The sequence below is a fragment of the Lacerta agilis genome, chromosome 1 (assembly GCF_009819535.1).
Source record: "Lacerta agilis isolate rLacAgi1 chromosome 1, rLacAgi1.pri, whole genome shotgun sequence".
In the NCBI taxonomy this organism is placed as follows: Eukaryota; Metazoa; Chordata; class Lepidosauria; order Squamata; family Lacertidae; genus Lacerta; species Lacerta agilis.
In genome coordinates this window covers 54,980,412-55,004,080 of record NC_046312.1, presented here as the reverse complement: position 1 = coordinate 55,004,080, position 23,669 = coordinate 54,980,412, and the positions used below count along the sequence as shown (strand labels likewise).

The 23,669-nt window shown below is 42.6% G+C and overlaps 1 protein-coding gene across 1 annotated transcript in view; it reads left to right on the top strand.

Annotated features, from left to right (window-relative positions):
- Nucleotides 1–23,669, top strand: part of CD44 (CD44 molecule (Indian blood group)) — a 66,796-nt gene that overhangs the window by 20,368 nt on the left and 22,759 nt on the right. The window contains 5 exon segments of the mRNA XM_033149829.1: nt 8,500–8,665; nt 13,806–13,942; nt 15,090–15,161; nt 16,949–17,119; nt 17,412–17,537. Coding sequence (XP_033005720.1) covers nt 8,500–8,665; nt 13,806–13,942; nt 15,090–15,161; nt 16,949–17,119; nt 17,412–17,537 — 672 coding nt within the window.

The following is a 23,669-nucleotide window of genomic DNA, read 5'->3' as shown; positions in this document are numbered from 1 at the left end:
TTTCTAATGACCTGGAAGGGTCAGGATGGGGAGGCGGTCTCCACCATTCCTGCTCTGCCCAGTCCCTGACAGTGGATGGCATCACTTTGTGGTGGTTCTGGTCCTACTTGGATGGTTGTTTCCAGAGGGTGATGTTTGGGGATGTTTGGGGATTTGAATCTGTGTCTCTCTGAGCATATATTGCCACTCTAACCACTATAACATGCTGGCACGTACATCACTCTGTGGTTTGATTCATGATGCTATTCTTTTTGAAATTCCTAGTGGACAAAGAATTGGGCGTTGCTTACAGGAAGTAGATCTTACTGGTGCCCTTCAACAAATCAGTCTCTCTTAGCCTAAGTCTGCTGTTGAAGTCTTCACTGATATCTTCTTCTTTGGTGATCACTCATACCCGAGTAAGATTGTCTTCCATGAACACGGTCTTAACAGTGATTCCATAAATGACTGTGTAGGCCAATTCTGGATCCACACGTCCTTCCACAGTGGGGACATAGGTTTCTGGGTGGGAGTTGATCACGGTGAGTATTTGCCAAGCGTGCCTTGCTCTTAGCACATTTCTCCCTTTCGTCCTGAGTTTGAGCGTCTTCAAGGCCCATGACACCTTTGGTAAAGGCTGTTCTCCAATTGGAGCACTCGCAGGCCAGTGTTTCCCAGTTATCTGTGTTTATACTTCATTTTTTAAGATTTGCTTTGAGAGATACTTTAAACCTCTTTTGTTGACTACCAGCATAACGCTTTCCATTTTAAAGTTTGGAATAGAGTAGCTGCTTTGGAAGACGATAATCAGGCATCCGAACAACATGGCCAGTCCAATGAAGTTGATGTTGAAGAATCATTGCTTCTGCATTGGTAATCTTTGCTTCATCCAGTACACTGGTATTAGTTCGTCTGTCTTCCCAAGTGTGTGTAAAATTTTCCGGAGACACTTCAGCATATACTTCAGCATTGGTCTAGGCATGGGGCAAAATGTAGATATTAATGCTTTAATATTTAAATGCCATGGTTTATACCACTCGTGGTTATTGTCAACGGATAATAAATTGTCCCCCACGTAGATAGAATAATCATGCTAAACCTAAACCACAATGGGCGACAAACAAAGCAGATATACTCAAGAAATGCAAGTCGCTTGAGGTGACTTTCTCAACAAGCTAAGGAGCTAAATGGGATGACTGCACCCCACGCAACACCCTGTGGAATTTTTCTGAGACATATCTCCATGTCACCAATCATCCTGTCTGTGGTACTACTTTATTACTCATAGTTGTCTGTAGCCATTATCCAGTGGAACATCTAATCCTAAATAGGCTTGATAATTCATATGTCTGTGACATTTGTGGAATCTCTCTACGGTATCTTATTATCTTAAGTTTTAGATGTCATACTTGTTGCTAGCCAACCTTTTTTTGGTAAAGAGATGCTGTTGCCCTCTTGAAACAAACAATACATTTAAAAACAAAATATATCTTCCAAAAGAAAAATATAAAGTAATACAATAGTCTCAAGCTGGTTCATGGATGATGTCTTTGGGGACAGGCTCACCTTTAAGAACCTGATTCTCTGTTCAGCTTCAATACAGCAACTGAAATATTGGGAAATAGCTATTCTTTAGTCACCATGGGATGTTTGTTTTAATTGCTAAGCATTGACAGAAGTAGTTGTGAAGCCCAGCTTGCATTGTAAAGAGCAATCCTGCTTTGTGCTTAGAATGTTTTATTGAGAGCCAGGAGGAAAAGTAAAAGACCTGGAATGGCAGTGCTCAGTATTGTCTTTCAGTGTCTTTCAGTTGTCTTTTGATGTCTTTCAACAGTGGGGTGTTGTAAAAAAGATGTGGCCATCCTTTTGCCAATGCATTTTAAAAAGGAAAAAAAAATTGTCCTGATTGTTCATATATTAAGAATGCAAGAAAGGATTTTTTACTAGGTTGTGTAGGCCTGGCCACTGTAGTCACTGGAACTAAAGCATGCAGTTCCACCCACTTTAAAGCACGATAATTTTATTTCAATGAAATTTGGGATTGGTAAACTTCCTTTGTGTTTCACCCAATGACTTCTCCTGATAGAGATTACATTAAACCATCTGGCATATTGGAGTCAGGAAACGGAAACCAGATTAGAGAAAAATGTAAACATTAACCAAAGTTGGATCTGAGATGAATTTCATACTACCCAGTGTATATTTTCCTTGTATTTATGTGCTGTGAAATCAGACATAATTCATCAAGAAGCCATTGTGTTTTTCAAAGCTTCACACTGCAGCTTGGTTTTATCTGTAGCCCAAATAAATGGTAATGAAGAAGACACGATTATTGTAATTAATCTGATTTAATGCATACATACTGCACATACCAATATGAGCAACCAAACTAAGGTTCGTGAACAAGGTGTGTTTGAAAAGAAGTTGTGTGGGTGTGATAAATACTTTCAAGGAGCCTGAAGTTTGGGACAGGAAGGTTAATGAGAGGCCAGAATGACTATGAATGTTCCAAGTTGCCAGGCACATCTATTGTTAAAGACATTACTGGTAAATGGCCTAAAATGGCTAGGAAATAGATACCTCTTTGGAATGTGAGAGCAAGTCTTTCTCCCCCACTCTCCCTGAAACAGAAACACAAATTGCAGTTTTGAGTGGGGCACAGAGAGAGGACCAGCCTTGAACTCTGGAAAGCACCTTTTTGGGGACTGCCTCATTCTGCAGAACCGACAAAGGGCAATAGATTTTGCTGTTTGTGGTAGATAAGCTGCGCCTCCACCAAAGCTCAACCTCTGAAAGGAAATAAAAACCAGCCAAACTTAGTACAATTCAGAGAGGCGAAGCACATGTAACAAGACAATTAGACGGTTTGTGGGAGTTGCATCTAGTGGGCATGCTGTAATTTGATATAGGAACTGCAATGAGGACTCAGCCATCCTGTCTGATAAGGAAACAACCTGTGGAACTCCATTTTAACCTGGTTCCATTTCCAGATATCGGGTTCTACCCTGAGTAAGAGCACGTGTTGCGGTCGGGGCCTGGCAAGACACTAAATTGACCTGTAGGGAGTGGCTGGACGCTGGCCTTAGTCAGGATTGGTCAGGCAGAGTTACTGGGCAAAGTGAGATGTAGCAATTTGTGATGGACAGGTCAGCGTCCTTTATAATCCTCTGCATGCAGGGTGATCCCTCTCTTGGCTTCGAGCTTCGGATCACCCACCCGACCCCCCATTGTTTTCTTAGGCCTCTGCTTTGACCTTGCAACTGCCTGTCATGGGGTTGTCTGCTTTGTAGCAGGGGCCCAGTAGGAATTTTTCCATCTGGCTGATTAGTGGTTGCCTTATGGTTTTTGCCTACTGCAGTAGCAACTTGTCACAACTTGTAAGGTTGGCGGTTAGGCATTGGTTATGTTTTGGATTGCTCGGATGGTGAGGCCCCACCTCCACAATCATGTTTATGTTGGTACAGGGAATTCCGTTAAAGGAATCCGGCGGCTCTTTTGCTTTGTCCGAACCCCAGGTCTGGGGCTAGGGCCATAGGCAGAGCCCCCGGGACCGCTGGTGAGGGGGAGGTTTCGTCCCCAGCCTCCTTAACTCTCCCCAGCTGCATTCTCCTGACGCTGACTGAAGTCAGCAGCTGTCCCGTTTGGACAGATAGTCTGAACCAATGCCTACGCAACCACTCACCAAATTTGTATTTTAATAAAGTTGTGGCCCTAAATTATTTGCCAAAAACCCAAACAAAAATTATGTCTCTGTGTTTAATTCTTGGGGGGTGGCTTGAGGACCTCGACGCGCAAATATAAAGATTCAGAAAGCAGCATAACAAAATGCAAATGGTTTAGAACAGAGGTGGATGTTATTGGTCTCCAACCATATCTTCTTTGATTATTTGCCATACTGGCTGAGGTTCATGGGAGTCTCAACAGCACCTGGGAAGGCCACATGTTCCCCACCTCAGAATTTAACAGACTGAAAAGATAATTTAACTCATGCTTGGCTATACAGAAGCTTTATGAGATACTAATCCATAAAATGCCTATTTGTGGTCATATTCAGGGACAAATAACACAGCACCACAGCTTAAATCTGAATTCATGGCAAACATATAGAAAGACGATGCGTTGCGCCATCAAAACCCTAATATTATCGGAGCTTACAGGCTCCACTTCTCACATCCTGCCCGGTTCTCAAACATTCTGCTCTGAACCGCAGAAACCAGATACAAAAATCCCAAAGTTAGATGAGCAGTTCCTGGTTCCCATGGCAACCGTCTGCAGTTTTGCATGCTTACATACTAGTTCTCTTTGCCTCCCCCCCCCCCGTGAAGCAAAGCAATATTTCTGTAAATACTTTGCTGCTGCAGTTACTTTGATGTCCCTACACATCTCTTAATTACATGGTGCACTAAGTTTTAAAATATAAAATGGTAGCCTGTCTGAGTGTGAAACCTGCTGGTTCTGTACTTAAAAAGAAAACACAGAGGGGAAAATAACCCTCATTATTATTAACATTCAACATTCGTCATAGAGAAGCAATGTTTGCATATACTTATTTCAAGTAACGGATGCAAAGCCAGGCTGTTGTGAATGATTAGCTCTGTGTGGTTATGTTAGCAGGGATGAAAAAGACTCTTTGGCTCTTACATTTGAGCCCCTGGTTTCTGAAAGCCACATGGCAATTTCCTAAACAAATATCACTTCTTTGTGGGAAAGTTGGGTGTACTGTGTCTGTTCTCCCACACACTGAATGGCCACACAATTGTGGCTTCAGGCCATTGTCCCTTACCCATGATGAAAAGGAGGCCTTAAACATGTTGCTTTACGCAAACTAGGCATCATTTTCCTACATGGAAGGTGATATCCATTTAGGGCATGGGTAGGCAAACTAAGGCCTAGGGGCCGGATCTGGCCCAATTGCCTTCTAAATCCGGCCCACGGAGAGTCCAGGAATCAGCGTGTTCGTACATGAGGAGAGTGTGTCCTTTTATTTAAAATGCATCTCTGGGTTATTTGTGGGCACCCAATTTTTCCCTGGTTCTGCCAGGAGTGGGGCTTTTCAAATCTCTGTAGGGAAGGAACAAATGGAAGGCAGGTTCTTTCTCTGGGTGAGGGCAGAATCACTGATAATTCTCCATCTTGCTTCTGTCATATACTGCCACAGTAGTTGCGTGTCGAGGTCCCCAAGCCACCCCCCAATAAATTCACACTTCAGACATAAATTTTTTGTTTGGGTTTTTGTCAATAATTTAGGCCACAACTTTATTAAAATACAAATTATGTGAGTGGTTGGGCAGGCATTGGTTCTAACTAGCTGTCTGACGGGACAGAGCTGACCACCGGTCAGCAACGGGAGATCCCATCTGGGGAGAGATATGGAGGCTGGGGGCGGAGCCCTCCCTCTCCCTGGAGGTTCCCAGGGGCTCTTGTGTGGCCCTGTCCCCCTACCGGGGGTTCGGACAAAAGCATGTCGAGCCCCTGGATTCCTTTAACCGAATTCCTTACACACCACCATCATTTGGAGGGGCGACCACCCCTCCAGTAACAAACACAAGAACCAATGTCTAACCGCCAACCTTACAAGTTGTGACTCGTTGCTACTGCAGTAGGCGAAAACCAAATGGCAACCGCCAATCAGCCAAATGGAAAAATTCCTACCAGGCCCCTGCCCCAAAAGCAGACGTCCCCATGACAGGCAGCTGCAAGGTCAATGCAGAGGCCTAAGAAAGAGGGAGGGAGCAGGGGCGGAGGGAGCCAATCTGCCGCCTGGGGCGGCAAACTTGAAAGGCACCCCTCTGCGCGCGTGCGTCGTGACGTCACGACGCGTGTGCAGCCTCCTGACGTCACAACGCATGCGCAGCCTCCTGGGTGGACATGCGCAGTCCACCCAAGATGGCGGGAGCGATTGGCCGGCACCGCTTCTGACCGGCACCAGGCCGCGTTTTAAGGCTGCAGTGGGCAAACAGCAGTGCTGCTGTTCGCCCGCTGCAGCCTTAAAATGCGCCGGTCGAAAGGGGTGCCAGCCGATCGCACCCATCATCTTGGGTGGACTGCGCATGCCCACCCAAGATGGCGGGCGCGATCGGCCGGCACCCCTTCCGTGCGGTGCAGCAACCTTTAAGGCTGCAGCACGTGAACAGCAGCACAGACGCTGTGCTGCTGTTCGCACGTTGCAGCCTTTTAAAAGTTGCCGCGCTCGATCGCGGGCGTGGGGCCTGCCCCCAGAGTGTCACCCTCCCCACGGCGGTACCCAGGGCGGACCGCCCCCCGCCCCCTTGCTCCGCCCCTGGGAGGGAGGGTGGGTGATCCAAAGCACGCAGCCAAGAGAAGGATCACCCTGCGTGCAGGACAATATAAAGGACGCTGGGCTGGCCACCACAAATTGCAACATATAACTCTCCCCAGCAAAACCCCAGGGACCTATCAAAGCTGTGGCCAGCCAACTATCCCACCCAGCTGCAAGGGAGGTGGCTTGCCAGCCCCCACCGCAACACGTGCTCTCCCTGAGGAGAACCCAATTTGCCAGTAGGCATCAGAAACACGGAGGGAGAAGAACAAGGAATGTGGCTCATGGAGGACAGAGGGATAACTGAGGAAAACTAGAGTTGTTGCCTGATTTCAACCATCTGGTGGACGTAGAGTTTTGTTGCTACTGTCCTCAGAGCTAAAAGCTTTTGCTCTGTGTTAGGACTGAAATGTGAATCCATTGCAAATTTCACTTCCATTTTAGGTAGACCCTCAGTAGGAAGTGCAGCAAAACCCCTGCTTCGTTATTTGTAAGGTATTGTTACCACCACTTTGCCCAGTTCCCTTTCTTTATCAGCCATGGAGCCTATAGCTGACTAGCAATGATCTCACAGGGCATTCCGCTGCAGAGGTTACTGGACACAAGGCAGATAGAAGAAAAAGAAGACAGGCAAAGGCTTGGCTACGAAGGCTTATGCTTGTGGGTTAACAATCTCCATGCTCTGTAAAATCTGAAACACGCTCAGGGGCATTTCATGGTTTCACATTGAATCACCAAAGTCTTATGGGCTGGCCGAGATTAATGATTAGGACAATTACAGCTTGTTGTGCAAGTTTTGCCTCTCTTAAGAGCCATTATTAAACAATATTGGCTTCCAGCTATGGAACATCACATGGTGTCAGGAAAACAACATTGTCATGCCAGTGCCTGCCAGCTATGAAGGGCAAAGGAAGAATAAAATAGGGTAGCTGAGGCCCAATTTCTGATGGCATCGCAAATGGGATGGAACACTTAGGCAACACGAGTCCATCATGCTTAATGGATCAGCAACAGACACCATTTAAAGGCACTTCTCTCAGATCACAATTGAGAGGACTTCCTTTAGGATTACCACCGGCCCCATCTCTTATCTCCTTAACAGCAGCTTGCTCTACAGACATTAGCAGGTGGCGCCCACTCTGTACCTCTACTATAGTCTGTCTTTCTTATTAGGGAAGGAGAATATTTAGGATGGTGCTAAGGGCCTAGAAGGACACCATTTACCTCCTGCATGTTTGGTTGTGCTATATTTTCTGACACAATGGTTTATTTGATACAAAGCCAATTTCAAATTATTGGAGAAGGGCTGTAGTATTAATACTGAGAATGTAGCCAGGAATTAAGCCACGATCTTAAAAAAATCTTCCAGAGAGAGGGAGAGTTTCTCTCCCGTACTATGACTGGTTTATGCCCTTGCAACCTGTACAGTAACACAGAATTCCAGTTAAAGGAATGCTTGACAAAGGTTATGGATAATTGCAAATTTGGCACATGGGCTAGTCTTCACTAATTGTGACCACAATCTCTCCCCTGGTGAAGCACAAGTAGAGATTTATGCATTTATTTATGCCTTGGTATGCTTGACAAGGCCAGTGTTGCCTTGGAATGGGAATTTTTTTTTTTTAAAAAAAAAATACTGTTGGGTAAGAATGCCCCACTTGCTCCCATGTTGGAATCCAAGCACAGTTGAGATTCCATGCTTACGAAATCCTCATAACTCACCTTTGCATTTCAAACTAATACTTATTTCAAGCTTGAATGTAGATATGCGAACCTTGAACATTTCCTCTCTTGACATGTTCTGTTCAACTAATTTTTCTGAGGCAAAAAAATGCATTTTGAACCAATGCCAGTCCTTAAGAGAAGGTTTATGCTAATGTAAATAGATATGTTTCAGATTATATAGAAGGTACTATCAAGAGGAAACTAACTCCAACATGTTCCTGTCATGGAAAACTTCATATGTAACATGAAAGAACTACTGCTTATCATTTCCAAGGCCCTTTTGTGCATTGCTGCCCACCAGATTCTGAGATATGTCTTGAGTGCAAGGTCAAAAACGTTAAATCACCTCAGTGGTCCTTCCAGAATTGTATGGTTTGCTTAAAGTGCTTTTGGTTCAGTAATAACAATAATTTTTTTACTAGGATTTTGAAATAGCCAAACATCTGATATGGTATTTAAAATGTAATGGCCAATGTCATTTAGTAATCAGTTCTTTGTTTTTCTCTAATGCACAGATTTGAATATAAGTTGCAGATATGCAGGTGTTTTCCACGTTGAGAAAAACCGTCGTTATAGCCTTTCAAGAGAAGAGGCCATTGAGCTTTGTAAAGCTCTCAACAGCACCCTTCCAACATGGGACCAGATGCAGAAAGCTTATGACCAAGGATTTGAAACCTGCAGGTAGGAAATCTGCAGGTGTACTTTCAAAAGGTTTTGGATAGTTTGTTTTTGGGAACTGAAGTCCAGTAACATCTGGAGTGACACTGGTTCCCCACCCCCTGCCTTAGAACAAGCCTGTAAAATAGAACAGCATAGTAATCCCCCATCTTTCATTCAGCCCCAAGGGTTACATGTACCGGTATATGTGAAAATTGTGTATAGTCAAACGCTTGGAGCTGCCCCACGGCAAGCAGGTGAGGGCGGCGAGAGAATATCCCCAGCAGTCTCAGAGCTGAGGGGACCTTGCCCAGCAAGCCAGGTGGAACACTTAAAAGTTCTTTTTGCATCAGGTCCGCTTGGCTTACCCAGCATGAAAAGAGCTTTTAAGCACTCGGCTGTGCTTGGGGCCAATGCCTGCTCAGTGCACTGGTTCTAGAAGGCTAGGGATGCTCCTGCGAGATCTTACTGCACATCCCATAGTGTGCCGAGCAGGTGTGGCCCAGCAAGCAAGGAGGAGAACTTAAGAGCTCTTTTTGCGCTCCATAACTCCAAGCAGACTCAGCATGAAAATAGCTTTTAAGCTCTCTCCCGCCTTGCTTGGGGACTTGTGCAATTTCAATCAGCCTGCCTTCAACTGCATATGGCTGAAATTGCGCAGGTCAGATGCGCGTAAGATGCGGGATTAATGTAGCATTACCCCATGTCAGATGGAGAGACTGAGAGAGTAGTGTTTTGTTTGCCTTAAGGCCACCTAGGCAGTACCCAGACAAGGCAAGATTTGAGCAAGACTTCCCATCTCCTGCTGCTAATTACCCTGTTAGTCACTATGCTGTGCCAGGTATCATCATCAGCATTGCATATAAGTACAATAAATATTTACCAGCATTCCTGCCCACCTGCAGAGATGTACGTGCCACAGGGCAGCTTCCACATTGATCTGGCAGTTGGGTTGTCTGGAAGGAATTGTTACTTACCTTGGGCAACTATATGGAAGCAGAACCACAGCCTAAGGGCAACATATGCCTCATTAACTTAACATATTAAATTAGCTTAGGCCGTGTGTGTGGCACCATTACTAACAATTAAATTTTATGAACATGCAACTGGGGAAAAGCAAATTGATAAAGCAGCACCTTCTTGTCTATAACACAACCACCTAAGTACTCCCAAGTCCATTCTGTCAAAAGGTTTAGCTGCATTGCTTTTGCATCTTTATGATGTGGATTTTATGGCTGGTTTGTGAACTACACAGTGCTTGGACTTGTATAAGAGTACTTTCAAAATACGCGGAGTAAAGGCAAATTCATTGGTATGGAAAGTAATTAGCCTAATTAGCATGGTAAGTAATTAGATTAGTTAGATTCTGATGGTGCAATTGTTCAAAAATATTTAACTGTGTATGGAATAAATGTCAAGCAGAGTTATTAATAGTTGCATAGTCTCCAGGAAGCATTAGCAAAAGGTCTTCACAGTCCCGTTTTCCCTAAGGGCCTGAGTTGCATTATTATTCCTTTTTGCAGGGTATGGGATATAAATTAATGGGATAAACAGAATTATAGTAGAGAAATATGAAGGAACCATCTTATCCAAAATAATGGTCAACGAAGTTATAGAAAAGTCTCTTAAGGTGTAATTGGCAAAATTCTTCTTCTTTTTAATGCAGCGTTCTGAGTTTCTCCCACCCACCACCCAAGCTGGGAGGTGTGGAGGAAAGCCCTGTGTAAGTCCTTGTGCAGACGTCCACTAGCAGGACTCATTAATTGAATCCTGCCCAAGGAGCAAAAATGATTTAACTAATTCCTTTTTATTTATAGCTCATCCTTCCCAAGGGGCTCTGGAAAGGTTATTGCAATTCTAGATAGGGCCGAGATTGTGGCCATTCTTGCAGTAATGGCAATGGTGAGAATATCTTCCCAGTAGATATATTTTCCTATCTTTAATATATTTGAACAGAACGCATGTTCTCTTAGGTCATGTGTAGTAAGGAAGAGACGGAACCTTAAAGATCCTTCTAAATTTCAAAACTTGTGAGACTTAGAGATTCTTTCCATAATGGACAGTTGAATCTCCCATATTATGACTTATTTTCTTATGCAAGGGGTTTAAAAGATTAGTATGGTGCCTAGGCTTGTTAAAGAGGATGAGACTCTTCAGGGTTGCTTTGTACATACCATGGTAACAACCCTGGCAACTCTGCCGCATCAGACATGCATTGGCTCCGAAGAAACGGGTTCTGGTTTGGTAGACAATGTTGTTGGACCCACATTGGCAACAGCACATTAATGGTACAGTGGAAATAGTTATGAACGAGAAGGACTCATGTTTCTAAGGCCCGGACCGTGGCTCAGTGAGGAAACTGGGACCTAACTGTTGTGTTCAAGTTCCACAACTGGAAGGAAAAAGGCTCCCAAAACTGTGTGTTGCATGATATTACCTTAAGGCTTGCTAGTTTGTGGGAGATGATTTCTGAATATTTAATGCAAGCTATGTATGGGTTGTTTGTTTGTTTGTTTTAAAAAATGAGTGCCTAAGAAAGATCCTAATTCAGGTCATAATGAAAGGGTATAAGGTGAATCAAGAATAGTCTGGCCAGGTTTTTGGGGGGAGGAATCAAAGCTTCTGCACCTTTGGATAGTTTTGTGGAGCAGGGAATTTCCACAGGTTTTAAGGCAAACCATTAGAGGAGCCATGTCATATTTTGCAGGAAACTAGTGCCACAATGCCAGTGTGCATTCATCTGAAAAGGGCTTGCTTCACTTTCTGCTTGAGTTGATCTGTTACTAAAAAGCCATTGCGATTGTACAGTATCTTTACTGTACACCTCGGGACAAAAGAAGTAACACTTTAACAGCCTGATTCTACACACATTTCCTTGGATATCAGTCCTAGGTTGACAGGGATCACATTAATGGAGTACAGTATAGTTTTCTGCACTTCAATCCTGAACCAGAGGGTTGTATCCAGCACTGCATGAACAGCATTCCACTCATGAAATAAGACGTTTTATTCTCCTGTCTCTGCACACCCCTCAAAATCAGTGCTAGCTGCTACACAACCTCTCTCTGAGGTTGTGCAGTGGACTGCAGAGGAGGGTGGGGAAATCTGTTGCACTAGTAGGTGATAGTTGCACAAATGGAACAGCAGCATTCTATACAAGCCAGAGTTTCAGCAGTGGCTACCTTAGGGCACGTCCAAATTTCTGCTTGTGCCTCTGCTTTCCCCTAAGGAAAACCCACTCTTTAACACTGAACTGGACCAAACCCGGATTGGGTTTTACACAGATTGATGCTTGCCTACAATTCAGCAGGTTTCAAATGGAAAACCTTTAGGACCTGTGCTTTCTATACAGAGGGTAAGCGGAAGTGTAGATGAGCCCTTAGCTGTCTCTCCCCAATCAAAAGCCATTTTTTAAAAGGAGGGGGGGCAGAGATGTTGATTAACTTTTAATAAACCTTTTCGGCAAAGAAGATTTAAACGAAATCGGTACTAAATGTGCTAGAAACTCTGGATAGTATTGCAAAAAAACCTTCATTTCTTACATAATTTTATTAACCACATGTTCCACTGAAACGTTCATTGAAACGTTCCATATATGCTGGAAAGCCCTATGCTCAGTACAGAACAGCAAGGGGGGGCGTTACTTATTTTAGCTAGCATTCCATGTGTGGATTATTGCTACATTTCAACGTTTTATTGAAGCTTTGCAAAGTTTAGAGCGTGGTATGTTTTTCATCATCCTTGCCTCTCCTTCATTGTTGTGCTCTGCCTTTTCTTGCAATAACCCCGTCAGTTTCTTCTGCTGGTAACAGAGACTGGGTTAATGGAACACAGACCGGAAAGAGATCGCATATAGCTTCCTAGTGTAAACCCTTTGTGTAAATATGGGACCATTCAGCCTTTAATATTTTCTCCCCACCTACCACAGTGACATCTGGAATTCAGAACACAGCAGCTTACACAGCAAATAGCTTCAAATGCCCCAAAACAGTGGCCTGCCAATTGTGCTGCAGGAAAATTCCTTCCCTTTCCAAATCCAATGTCCTAATGTCATTCCTAATGTCCAGTACACACCTGACAAATCAGTTATATTATTGTTACATCCAATTAATCAATGACGCCCCCTAATAATGAATCAAGCTTTTAGTCTATCTAGCTGAGTACTGTCTAAGATGTCTGCAGTTGCTTTCTAGATTTCAGATAGCACTGTTTCTCAACCCTGCTACATGGGATTTTTTATTTTAATCTGAGATATCATGAGTACATGGAGTCAGGTGCTTGCATGTTCTTTCTTACTCAAATAGTGTCCCTTCCATTTCCTACAATGAGTATTTCTATTTAAAAATAATAATAAAACAAAAGCAAAACATCTGGAACTCATTGTAGTGTACACATATTCAATATAGCAGTATTAAGAATAACAATAGTATGTACCATCCACTGCTACACTGGCTCTCTCTAGAAGAGCAGAGTTTCTGGGACTCTAACTTGGACCTTCCAAAGCATTTCCCCAAATGGTTGAATCCACTGCAGTACTATAGTGCCATATTTGTTCTTTAATTTGTTTTAAAAGATCTGGTAGAGTGCAGGATGGATCATGGCTTGAAAGATACACACACACACACAGAGAGAGAGAGAGAGAGAGAGAGAGAGAGAGAGAGAGAGAGAGAGAGAGAGGAACCAATTATGTGGACAGAATCAGAGTCAATCTACAGTAGTAGTAGTAGTAGTAATATTTATATGCTGCCCATCTGACCAAGTTGGCCCAGCCACTCTGAGCGCCTTCCAACAAATTATAAAACCAAAGTAAAGCATCAAGCATTGAAAACTTCCTCATACAGGGCTGTCTTTAGATGTCTTCTAAACATCAGATAGCTGTTTATTTCCTTGACATCTGACGGGAGGGTGTTCCACAGGGCGGGCACCACTACCGAGAAACCCCTCTACCTGTTTCCCTGTAGTTTCATTTCTCGCAGTGAGGGAACTGCCAGAAGGCCCTCAGACCTAGATTTCAGTGTCTGAATGGGCTGAATGATGGGGGGAGAGACGCTCCTTCAATATGGTTGATGTGGTTCCTTCACAGATGCTTTGTGGTAGTATACAATTCTGTGTACATTGGTTATATACCTAGATGCATCAATATGTTTATGCCTCTTTTTCCTAGATACGGTTATATAGAAGAAAAAATTGTAGTTCCTCGACACACCCCTTATACGCTCTGCGCAGCAAACCACACTGGGATATACGTACTTACGTCAAATATATCTGACAAATATGATACATATTGCTTCAATTCATCAGGTATGCTTGGGTTTGTTCACATGCTTCCTAATAGAGATATTTTGATGCCACACATGCTATGTCTCAGTTTGTTGAAATAAATGTTATATCTTACGAAGCAGAATATGCAGGAGACATATGCTAAAAAACAGATTTTTTTTTTGCAAGCCTGCATAACTGCTAACAGACTAAGTTGAACATATTGAACCAGTCATCATATATTGCGGCCCAACCCTTCCCACTTTTTTCTGCAATTTCCAGCAGGCAAAACAAAAAGAAAAAAGAAAAAAAAAACAGTATGCAGATCAGGAATGTAGAGGCCTCCTCATGCATTTGGTGTACTTCTCCACAAAAATTGCTCTAAAAATTGGACCCTCCCCACTGCTTAATATATCACTGTGGCAAACCTCAATAAATGGCTGAGGCCTCAGTGTACAGCTGTCTCCATCATATCGCATTTGGCTAATAAAGTGTGGTGGATTTAGGCAACTGGGACAGGATCTCAGAGTGTCCTGAGAAATAAATATTTGCATTGCGGTCCAGATGGAGCTGATATGTCCTAAGAAGCTGACATGTGGTTGAACAGTGAGAGTCCTCTGCCTCCGCCCCCCCCCCCAAAAAAAAATTAAATTTCCGTATGATGCTGGCTTAAAAACCAGGAAAGGTCTAACTACAACATTCTTGAGTGTGGGGGGCAGTTAGGAAGGAGATGATGCTTCCGATACACACAAACAGATACAGATACAGGCCATGCAAATTTTGTACTGCTGTCAAGTTGTAAAGGATTAATCTGCTTTGCATTCTAATTATGCATCTCAGCTTCTGTTTTTTAACAGAAACTCACACTCAACATGATTACAATCTGCATTTGTATTGGCATTGTTTTAAATACGTTTTATTACTTGTTTGTCAGCTTCTGTGGGAGGAAAAGTGGGATATAAATTTAATAAGTGAATGAATGAATGAATGAATGAATGAATGTAGTATTTATGTCAATACCAAATTCAAGACCCTAAACCTACAGGTGTGGAAGACTTACTTTTGTCCATGGGATGGTTGAGTTCTCAGCTGAAATATGATGCATAGCCACCGATTTAGTGTCAGTTCTGATCTCCTTTGTTGCTTCTTACAAAATTAACCAGGTAATATTTTGCTCTCCCCTTTGTAGAATCAAGGGACATAGTTTGTGACCCCGTGGTAAAGTTATACTCCATTTGGCCTGATGAAGATAGCAAAATAGGTAAGAACTGAATTTCATACATTTTGTGATGACCTATATTTTGCAGGCTCCAAAACAAACGTTTGCAAACCTTTAATGTGCCATAAGAAAGCCTATTCAGAAAATGTGTATAAAGTTTTGTATACATTGTAGAATATAATAACCTACTATAGGTACAGGTAGATAGCTATGTTGGTCTGCCATAGTCAAAACAAAATAAAAAATAATTCCCCCCCCCTCCAGTAGCACCTTAGAGACCAACTACAGTAATTCTGTTCTTGGTATGAGCTTTTGTGTAGGTATTTAGTATAATCTAGTACAACTTCATGGTATAATCACCTGCCTGATTTTTAAAACTATTTGTTTTCCATTTATCTGCTAGAATTAGGCCTTATAAGATCATTTGGAGGTGACTAAACATCAGCCATATTATTATCAAATTAAATTAGTGAGACCCTGCAGCAAAATTTTGTGTGTATAGGTGTTTCTGCCCTCTAACTTCTCTCCCACTGACTATTTCTTGGCTTAGAGCCTTTGAAGCACAAGCATTAATCTCCATGTTCTTTTTGGTACATTACAAGAAGCATTTGTGCATCTTCTTCCTTGATGGATGTTTATTTTAACATGCAGTGCCTGCCTTGGTTGAATCTAGAACACATTGTCAGACTTGAATAAGTCACTGTATTGGATAGTTTATCAAATATACTGGTTATCCCGTCAATGATACAATGAGGTTAATTGTTACAGGTGGCAGACAATCCTTGAATGTAATATTCACGAGACACAATAATTGTTTTAATATATCTAAATAACTATCAAAACTGTCTATCAAAAGCACTGAAGATTAGAAAGAAATAGTTTCAAGTTGTACCAAAGCACAGAACAACTGGAAAATGAAGGCAACAAATGCCATTGCCTAGACAGTGCATGCCACAATTCAGAGTACAAAAAAGTTCCTACAGGGCAGAGTGCCTTAAGTGCACGATAACCACAAAATGGCAAGGTTTTATGAAGAAGAGATGACTTGTACAATGTGCATCTAACTACTGTATCATGTCCATGAGGAGATTGGAAACACCCATTCCTTCTTTTTAATTAACTGCAGTTTATCATTAAGTCTAAGAAGGATAAACTATGGTTAGTCTAAACTTAAGTTGTTGTTGTTGTTGTTGTTGTTGTTTTTAAAAAAAAACCCAGAATCAATTCATAGTTTACCATCCTGGCTTGTTTCAAAAACCATAGTTTAGTAACCGAAGATCACCACAGCCAACCACAACCAAACAACCACATCCCAAGCCAACTCCGACCTCTCTCACCACCAAACGAGCACAAGCAAACAACAGAGAACCTACATAAACAATGCTGACACCAAACACTACTCATATCAAGTAAAAAAGAAACACAGTCACCCCACCCCACCTACCTCCCCGTCCCACCCACTTCTTCCCCCCTTTCTTTTCTAATGTCTCACCAACACTGACTTAAAAAAAATGTTATATGGAAAAGCTTGAGAGAGACATTGTACTACCTTCGAAAATCTTTAATAAAAAAATAATAATCAGAGTTCCTGATTCTGATGTAACAATAAACACTGGTTGCCTCTTCGTAGAACATATGGGAGTATGTAAGTGTGACACTCACTGCTGCTTAAAACAAGGTTTGAACTTGGCTCTAAGTACCGGTAGTTGAAGGCACAGGTTCCATGGTAAGTTACCACATGGGAGATAGCTGTCCTGTTGTAGTACTATCTTGCTGGAAATGTTCCTCTGTTCAACTATGTTTAATTCCTTACTTCCTCTTTCCGACAGAAATATACAATGCTGATGGATCACGCTATATTGAGGGAGAAAGATTCACAGAACGGACACCTATTTCTGAAGATGAAAATATCGGTGGCAGTGGTTCTGCAAATGACAGATCAACAACAGATCCCAATATTATCAGTCCGGGTATCTCATCACGTTATCCTCATCATGCAGGTACCGCTGGGATTTACTGTTTAAGTCATAATGTGAAAAAGTAGCAACTATCAATAAGGATAATTTCCTTCTGCCATAAACAAAAGAATATTGTAGATGATTCATCTAACATAGTGCCGATAAATTCTAGAATAGTGCCCTTGTTAGTCTATTATAGCAGAAACTAGAGTATTGCTCCTGTAATATAATGAAACAATGAACAAACTTGTTCGAAGAATTCATAATGAAAACAGTATGGGTGGCAGGTCACTCATTTATCCATTATGCAACTCATTTATCTATTATTACACAGATGATGGTACTTTTACCTCAAAAGAGCCTTTTGCGGAGAAGGATGAAGATGCAACTGATGTTCCAAATACATTTGATGGCCACCATGAAGGAGGACATTCTAAAGACCAGCACCCCCAAAGTCCTAGTAAGTGTAACAATGGTACATTTTATGTAAACTTTCCTGTGCTTCTGGAAGAGACAAGAAGGGAAATCTGATGTGTGGTAGAAATAAGATTGAATAAGGATTAGTTTGCACAATCCTTATGTTGTGTAGTTGTGTACATCGTTGCAGTGGTGAGCAAATGATCGGTGTTGTTCTTCGTCCCTAGTGCGACATGTCTGATTGGTCCAGAGGCATGATATGTCTCCCTCAGAAAAGGGAAGGGCTGATCTCATGGTTACTGTATGTATGCTGATCACAAATAAATTCTACTTGTAGTGGTGGACTGTGCATGGGCCTGATACCCACTCCATGGAGCAATGCTATGGAGAATGTACAAGTTTTCCAAATCTAGCCTCTACAGTCTGTGTTTAAAATTGTGATTAATTAAATTATTGCATTCATATTTCCAGTATGCTATTGAGTCAGATGTCCAGGACTCTTCTGGAAATATGCAACTTAGGCTCTTTAGAAAGCTGTCTTCCATTTGTGAAAGGCATTTTCCCTTTTGACACATACTGCATGCCTATGTGGTTTTCAGTTAATTGAGGCCATACTGCATATCCAGCTTCGACAGCGCATTGAAAAAGATGACAGAATGGTGCTTGAGGATCCCTTTTTTTCTCTGTTGGACAATATAGAAAAACTAAAAAATATTCATTGAAATTCTCAAGGGTAGTTCTATGGCTGTTTGTTTGAATTACAAGAAGTCTAGATTCATCTTGTCATTATCATTTCTCAGGGATGGAGAGAAGCCTCAGTTTGAGATTCTGTCATCCAGGTTTTCCTGATAGGAGTTTAAAATGTTGCTTTCATCTTGGTGTTTTTTGTATGCACTTAATTTTGTGTCCCGTGAAATGTGTGTGTGTGTGTGTGAGAGAGAGGGAGAGAGAGAGAGAGAGAGGGAGAGAGAGAGAGAGAGAGAGAGAGAGAGAGAGAATGAATTCTCTGACCAGAGCCCAGATGATTTTGATATCTCTCTGGATCACCACTTTTCACATGAACTATTATTAAGGCATCATTTTCCTTTATTTGTATGGTCCTCTCAATACATGCAAGTTGGCCAGCACTGCCATTTAATTGGCTTCTTTGGATCTTTCACTGAAATGTACTTTTTAGCTGCTGAACGATGTGGTTGACATTGCGACTTTCTAGATAAATCTATTTAGGTTTACTTTGGGGCTTCTTGAGGAAATAGCGAGCAAGAAGGAAATGCTAGCTATAAAAATGTATTTTAATGGTCTTGCACAGTAGTGTTACTAGTTATTTCCTGCTTCTTAAAATAATGTTAATTCCCCTGAGTGCAAGGTAACTCCTGATGTTGAGTAAAATGTACAATTTGCACTGATGGTGGTGACTTCCCTTCATGTAGCAATGCATAACATGGAGAAAGGCTTCACTAACAGCTGATGCAGGGGCAGGGAATAAAGGTGTTGGAAGGGAGATTGGTATCAGGGATGTGTGAAATACGTCCTGCATGCTGGGACAGCAAGAATTTGAGACCAATACCTACAAAAGCAGTGTGTTTGAATCACCAGCTTTACACTGCATGTGTATTGTCATTTGTAACTGCACGATTTAAATTTTCTCATCAAAACGTAGACAGCAGTACAGATTTGAACCAGTTATGCACATCACTTGTACAGTTGCCTTAACTGGAAAATCTTGTGCAATTCACACCACAGCTCTTTCTTCTCACAGATAATAGTTGTGGGTCTGCTGCTTACTTGTCTTTCTAACTTGCAACAGTAGATTTGTGGGATTGGCAGTGGAGCAGAAACTTGTGAATGTGTGTGCGTTTCTAATCTTGATCTCAGCTTTCTTGCTTCAAGGGTGGTCTAAGGAATTATAGCGACTGGAGATTCAAACCAGCTTTTTGAGAAATGATGGCAGGTTTATAAACTAGATACTCCCAAACTATATAAGTTCATGAAAAGGGCAAGCTGATATAAGGCATATTAAAGAGCCAGCCAACAAAACCACTTAGCACTAATCTAATTAGTCCACTAGCCCGAACCACACCAACTTATTGATTTTATAAATATATAATTAATGGTACTTTAAAATTGCTGCAGCTATTTGATCTATAATTGTTTGTTTGTTTGTTTGGTCTCTTGTTACAGTTGTCCATGTTGCACATTATCACCAGGACAACATCTGTAAAATAAATTAATTGTTTTAAGCTATTCTGAATTTTGAGGCTGAATAAAACAGTGGTCTTTTCTCTGCAGTTCTGCTCTATAACTAGATCAAAGGTCACCCTGAGCCTGTTGATCTGTGCACTAGTGCAACCAGGGGTTGGGGGTCTTCTTCTTAGCTGCTTCATCTTCTTGATGCACCCCTGTTGTTTCTGGGGGTCTTTGTGTTTGTGATATAATTTGTCCTCCCTAAGATTTCTATTTTGTCAACTGAATTGCATCCTAACCAAGCACTGAATACATTCTGTTGTATGCTTAGTATGTATTTATACCATACATTTCTGTACACTAAACTTTGATTAGATGAAACCTTAAGTTTGGGAAGAGGCTTCAGTTTACTGATAATCCAGCTATGCTTGTGTTGCTTCTTGGTGGAACGAACCCATCTGAAGTCTAGTTCCATGCTTCATTTAAGAAGAGGCTGGATGGCCATCTCTCATGGATGCCATGGTTGCAGCCTGCATTGAGCAGTGAGCTGGGCTATATTGCCTGCAATACCCCTTGCAATTTTTTCTGGATTCTGTGGACCTAATAGTAATTACAGATTGCCACATGATAATGAATGTCGCTGTACTGGAAATCATCCTAAGAAAACGGGCAGTTTTACACTCTGGGTGAAGAATAAATGCCATTCCTTGCACATGTTTTGGGAACTCAAAGCTGAAAACTAAGAATTGCCATTCTTAGAATAAACATGAAAGCAACAAGCTGTCATTTGGGAAAAAAATACATGAAAGAATTTCCAGCATGAACATCTTTGCTGTATTCACTCTCACATTTTCCATTTTGCTGAAATGGAAAGATACCGCTTGGTTTGTCTTCTCACCAGTGAGATTTCCTTTCTTCTCATTGATCTCTTCCTCTTCACCAAGGCTTTCCCCCCTTTGGATTGCTGCTGCTTTCCCTCTTATCATTGAGAATTCTCTCCATCAAGTTTACATCTCCTCATCTCACAGAGTGATGTAAATGAATGGATGAGGAAATGATAGCGCTATTCTCTTTCTCGCACTGTCCCAAGGAAAAGACCAAGACTCAGCACTGGAACAGAAGTAACATAACGATGGAAAATGTTAAGCAAGTAACTGCTTAAACCATCCTCATAGCAGAAGAGGGATGATCCCATGATGGGTCCAGCTGTGTTCTAGCACAAGAGCCTAAATTCCAGTTTTGCTTTTCCAGTTACGGTTAAATATTCAAACGTGTTGTGGATAGAAATGAAATCTTTACAACCCTTTAACTTCATCATGACACAGATTTAGACTCACATGAGAAGCAAGAAGATCCAACAGAAGAATACAAACCCCTGGACTCGAAGGGATAAGTATGGCAGAAAAAACTCAGCTTTCTCCTAGTATCAGTAAGCATAATTCTTTTTACTGGGAAAATGGCCTTGTAGATATTTTCTGAAGCTTACTCATACTTGCTTATTCTCCCACCGTACACTCAGGCCTTCACACCTTTAATTGCAGTCACATTGTTCATACCATTTAGTGTGTTATTGTGGCTTCTTTTCTCTCTGTTGGTGCCCCTTTATACATTTCCCTTATTTTGGATTATGGCCAAGCTGAGGACTATTTGCCTGTGTTGTATAAACAAACAACAAAACCAACATTAACCGCCATTCAAGAACACAGGACGTTATCCTTCATTCTCCGTTAAGAGGAAGTCCTGGTGATGTGATGGAAGACAATTAATGGAGTTAAATCTGCCACAGGCATATATCCAACCGTTAGTTACTCTGCCATCATTACAGCTGCTGTGAAGTGTCAAATAATGGGAAGCGCCCTGAAAACTCTACTCAAGTTCGACAGGCTTCCTGAAGAATTCCCGTTTTGGTGGCAGTCGGAGAACACAAAGAAGTGCACAACACACTTCCAGGAAGGGGTAATGCCTTACAATGTTCTGCTAGTCAGTTTGCCACCCCCCTACTCTTAAAAATGCTTGGGCAAGAAACTTGTCTTCTCGATGAGAAGTTGCTGCAAGTCTTCTTTTGCCTGCTGTGACTGAAACCAGCATTGCAGCTGCCTCCAGCACAGTGACTGTTGTGCTTGAGCACTGGCAATATGAACGGATGCAGTCATGTGGTGGCCAGTGGCATATAGAACAGTGCACAAGTTGACCACAGGTCCTCTTTTCCCCAACCACATGTACCATCATGCGGAAGCACAAATCAGCATACTGTACTGCATGTAGCCACAGGAGGACTGCCAGTGTAAGTGCACAGCAATCACTATGCTGGAAGTGGTCATGTGGATTGACCTAGCAGCTTCATTGTTGTTACCTGGTTGTAGCACAATACAACAGTTCCCTTTGACCAAGAAGGTATTAAATGCCTCAGCCAGGGCCATCTCATCATAGGGGCTGGGTGGCCAGGTGCACCAGGGCGCCAGGCTCCCCAGGGGCGCCACCACGAGCCCGCCGGCAGACCAGGCGCCCCCTCCCCAACCAGCGCCCGCCCCTATGGGCGGGTGGGCGGGCGGGTGCTCGCGCGCCGGCAGGCAAGCTGCAAGCCGGCTGCCCTCCGGAGCCCCAGCTGGAGTGCTGGGAAGGGCGCGCAAAGCCCCATGCCGCTCCAGCGCCACGCCCCTCATCCCCCACTTGCCCACCTCCCTCCCGCGCTGGCCACCCCTCGGGGGATGAGGGGCATGGCGCTGGAGCGGCGCGGGGCTTTGCGCGCCCTTCCCAGCGCTCCAGCTGGGGCTCCGGAGGGCGGCTGGCTTGCAGCGCCATGCCCCTCATCTCCCGCTCGCCCACCCCCCCTCCCGGGGGCGCCGAGGGATTGTCGCACCAGGGCAGCTGATCCCTTTAAGATGGCCCTGGCCTCAGCTTCACATATGTGCCTCTGTTTAGAAATACGCAATAATCCATAAAAGTTTAGTGTGAAAATAAGAATTAGGGGTAAAATCTTTGCTGTGTAAACTAGCTTTATCAGGTATCTTCCCCATGTAGCCATAGAAGAGGAACTAGTTCCATAGTCTTGCATTGTACTCGCGTCACTTTGCTTTGTCATTATTTTCAATAATTATATTTAGTCATGGCTTTCTCCTTTCCACTTCCTCCTCTTTAGGCACCAATTAAAACTTCATAGCTATATTTTTCCTGAGAACTGTCCACAAAAGCCCGTTGACACGAAATCATTATCTTGTGCAAAACATTCACCACTGGAAGTTGCCAGTCATATACTGAATCCAGAAAGACATTGTTTTGGCTTTCTTCATTACTCTTCATAATTGTATTACACTGTGATACATTAGCCAGGTATTATACTGTAGCCTGGTATAACCTAGATAATTTCATATTCACTGCATTGCACATAATGAAAGCCATGGTTTAGTCGCACAAACCATGCACAAGTGAGGAAGCTTCTGTGAGTCTTGGGCATGCTTGTTTCTGCTCTCCTTCCATGTTGCAGGGAGAAGGCTTCTGGAGCTTTAGTCCCAAGTTCAAAGAATCTAACTGATAACATATGAACCAGAGATTGGTGTAAACCAAACTCTGAATCAATTTCTGAACAAGCCAACTTCAAACCTTGAGTTATGACCAGCTTGTTTAAATAACCACAGTTTCTCTTAAACCACTGTCCCTGGTTCCTACTAATGGCAAGCCAGGTTTTCAGAAATGAAATAAATATTCTCCCCTGTGATCAGAAAGGGCAGAAGGAAAGTGCAAGGCTCTCTGTAGCTCTTTCTTGCTCGTGGAATGTAGCACTAAACCATAGTCAAGCGTTATTAGAACAGTTCTGGCATTACCATGGACCAGAAAACAGTCATTATAACTGATCTATTCTGTAGCCTATACAAAACACATAAGCCTTGTATTTACTTCTCCCTATTTAAGGAGTCTTGACACACTCAGCTTGACATTTCTCTTTAAACTAATCAAAGTTGCAAACAGAATAAAAAAATAGCAGCTTACTTGG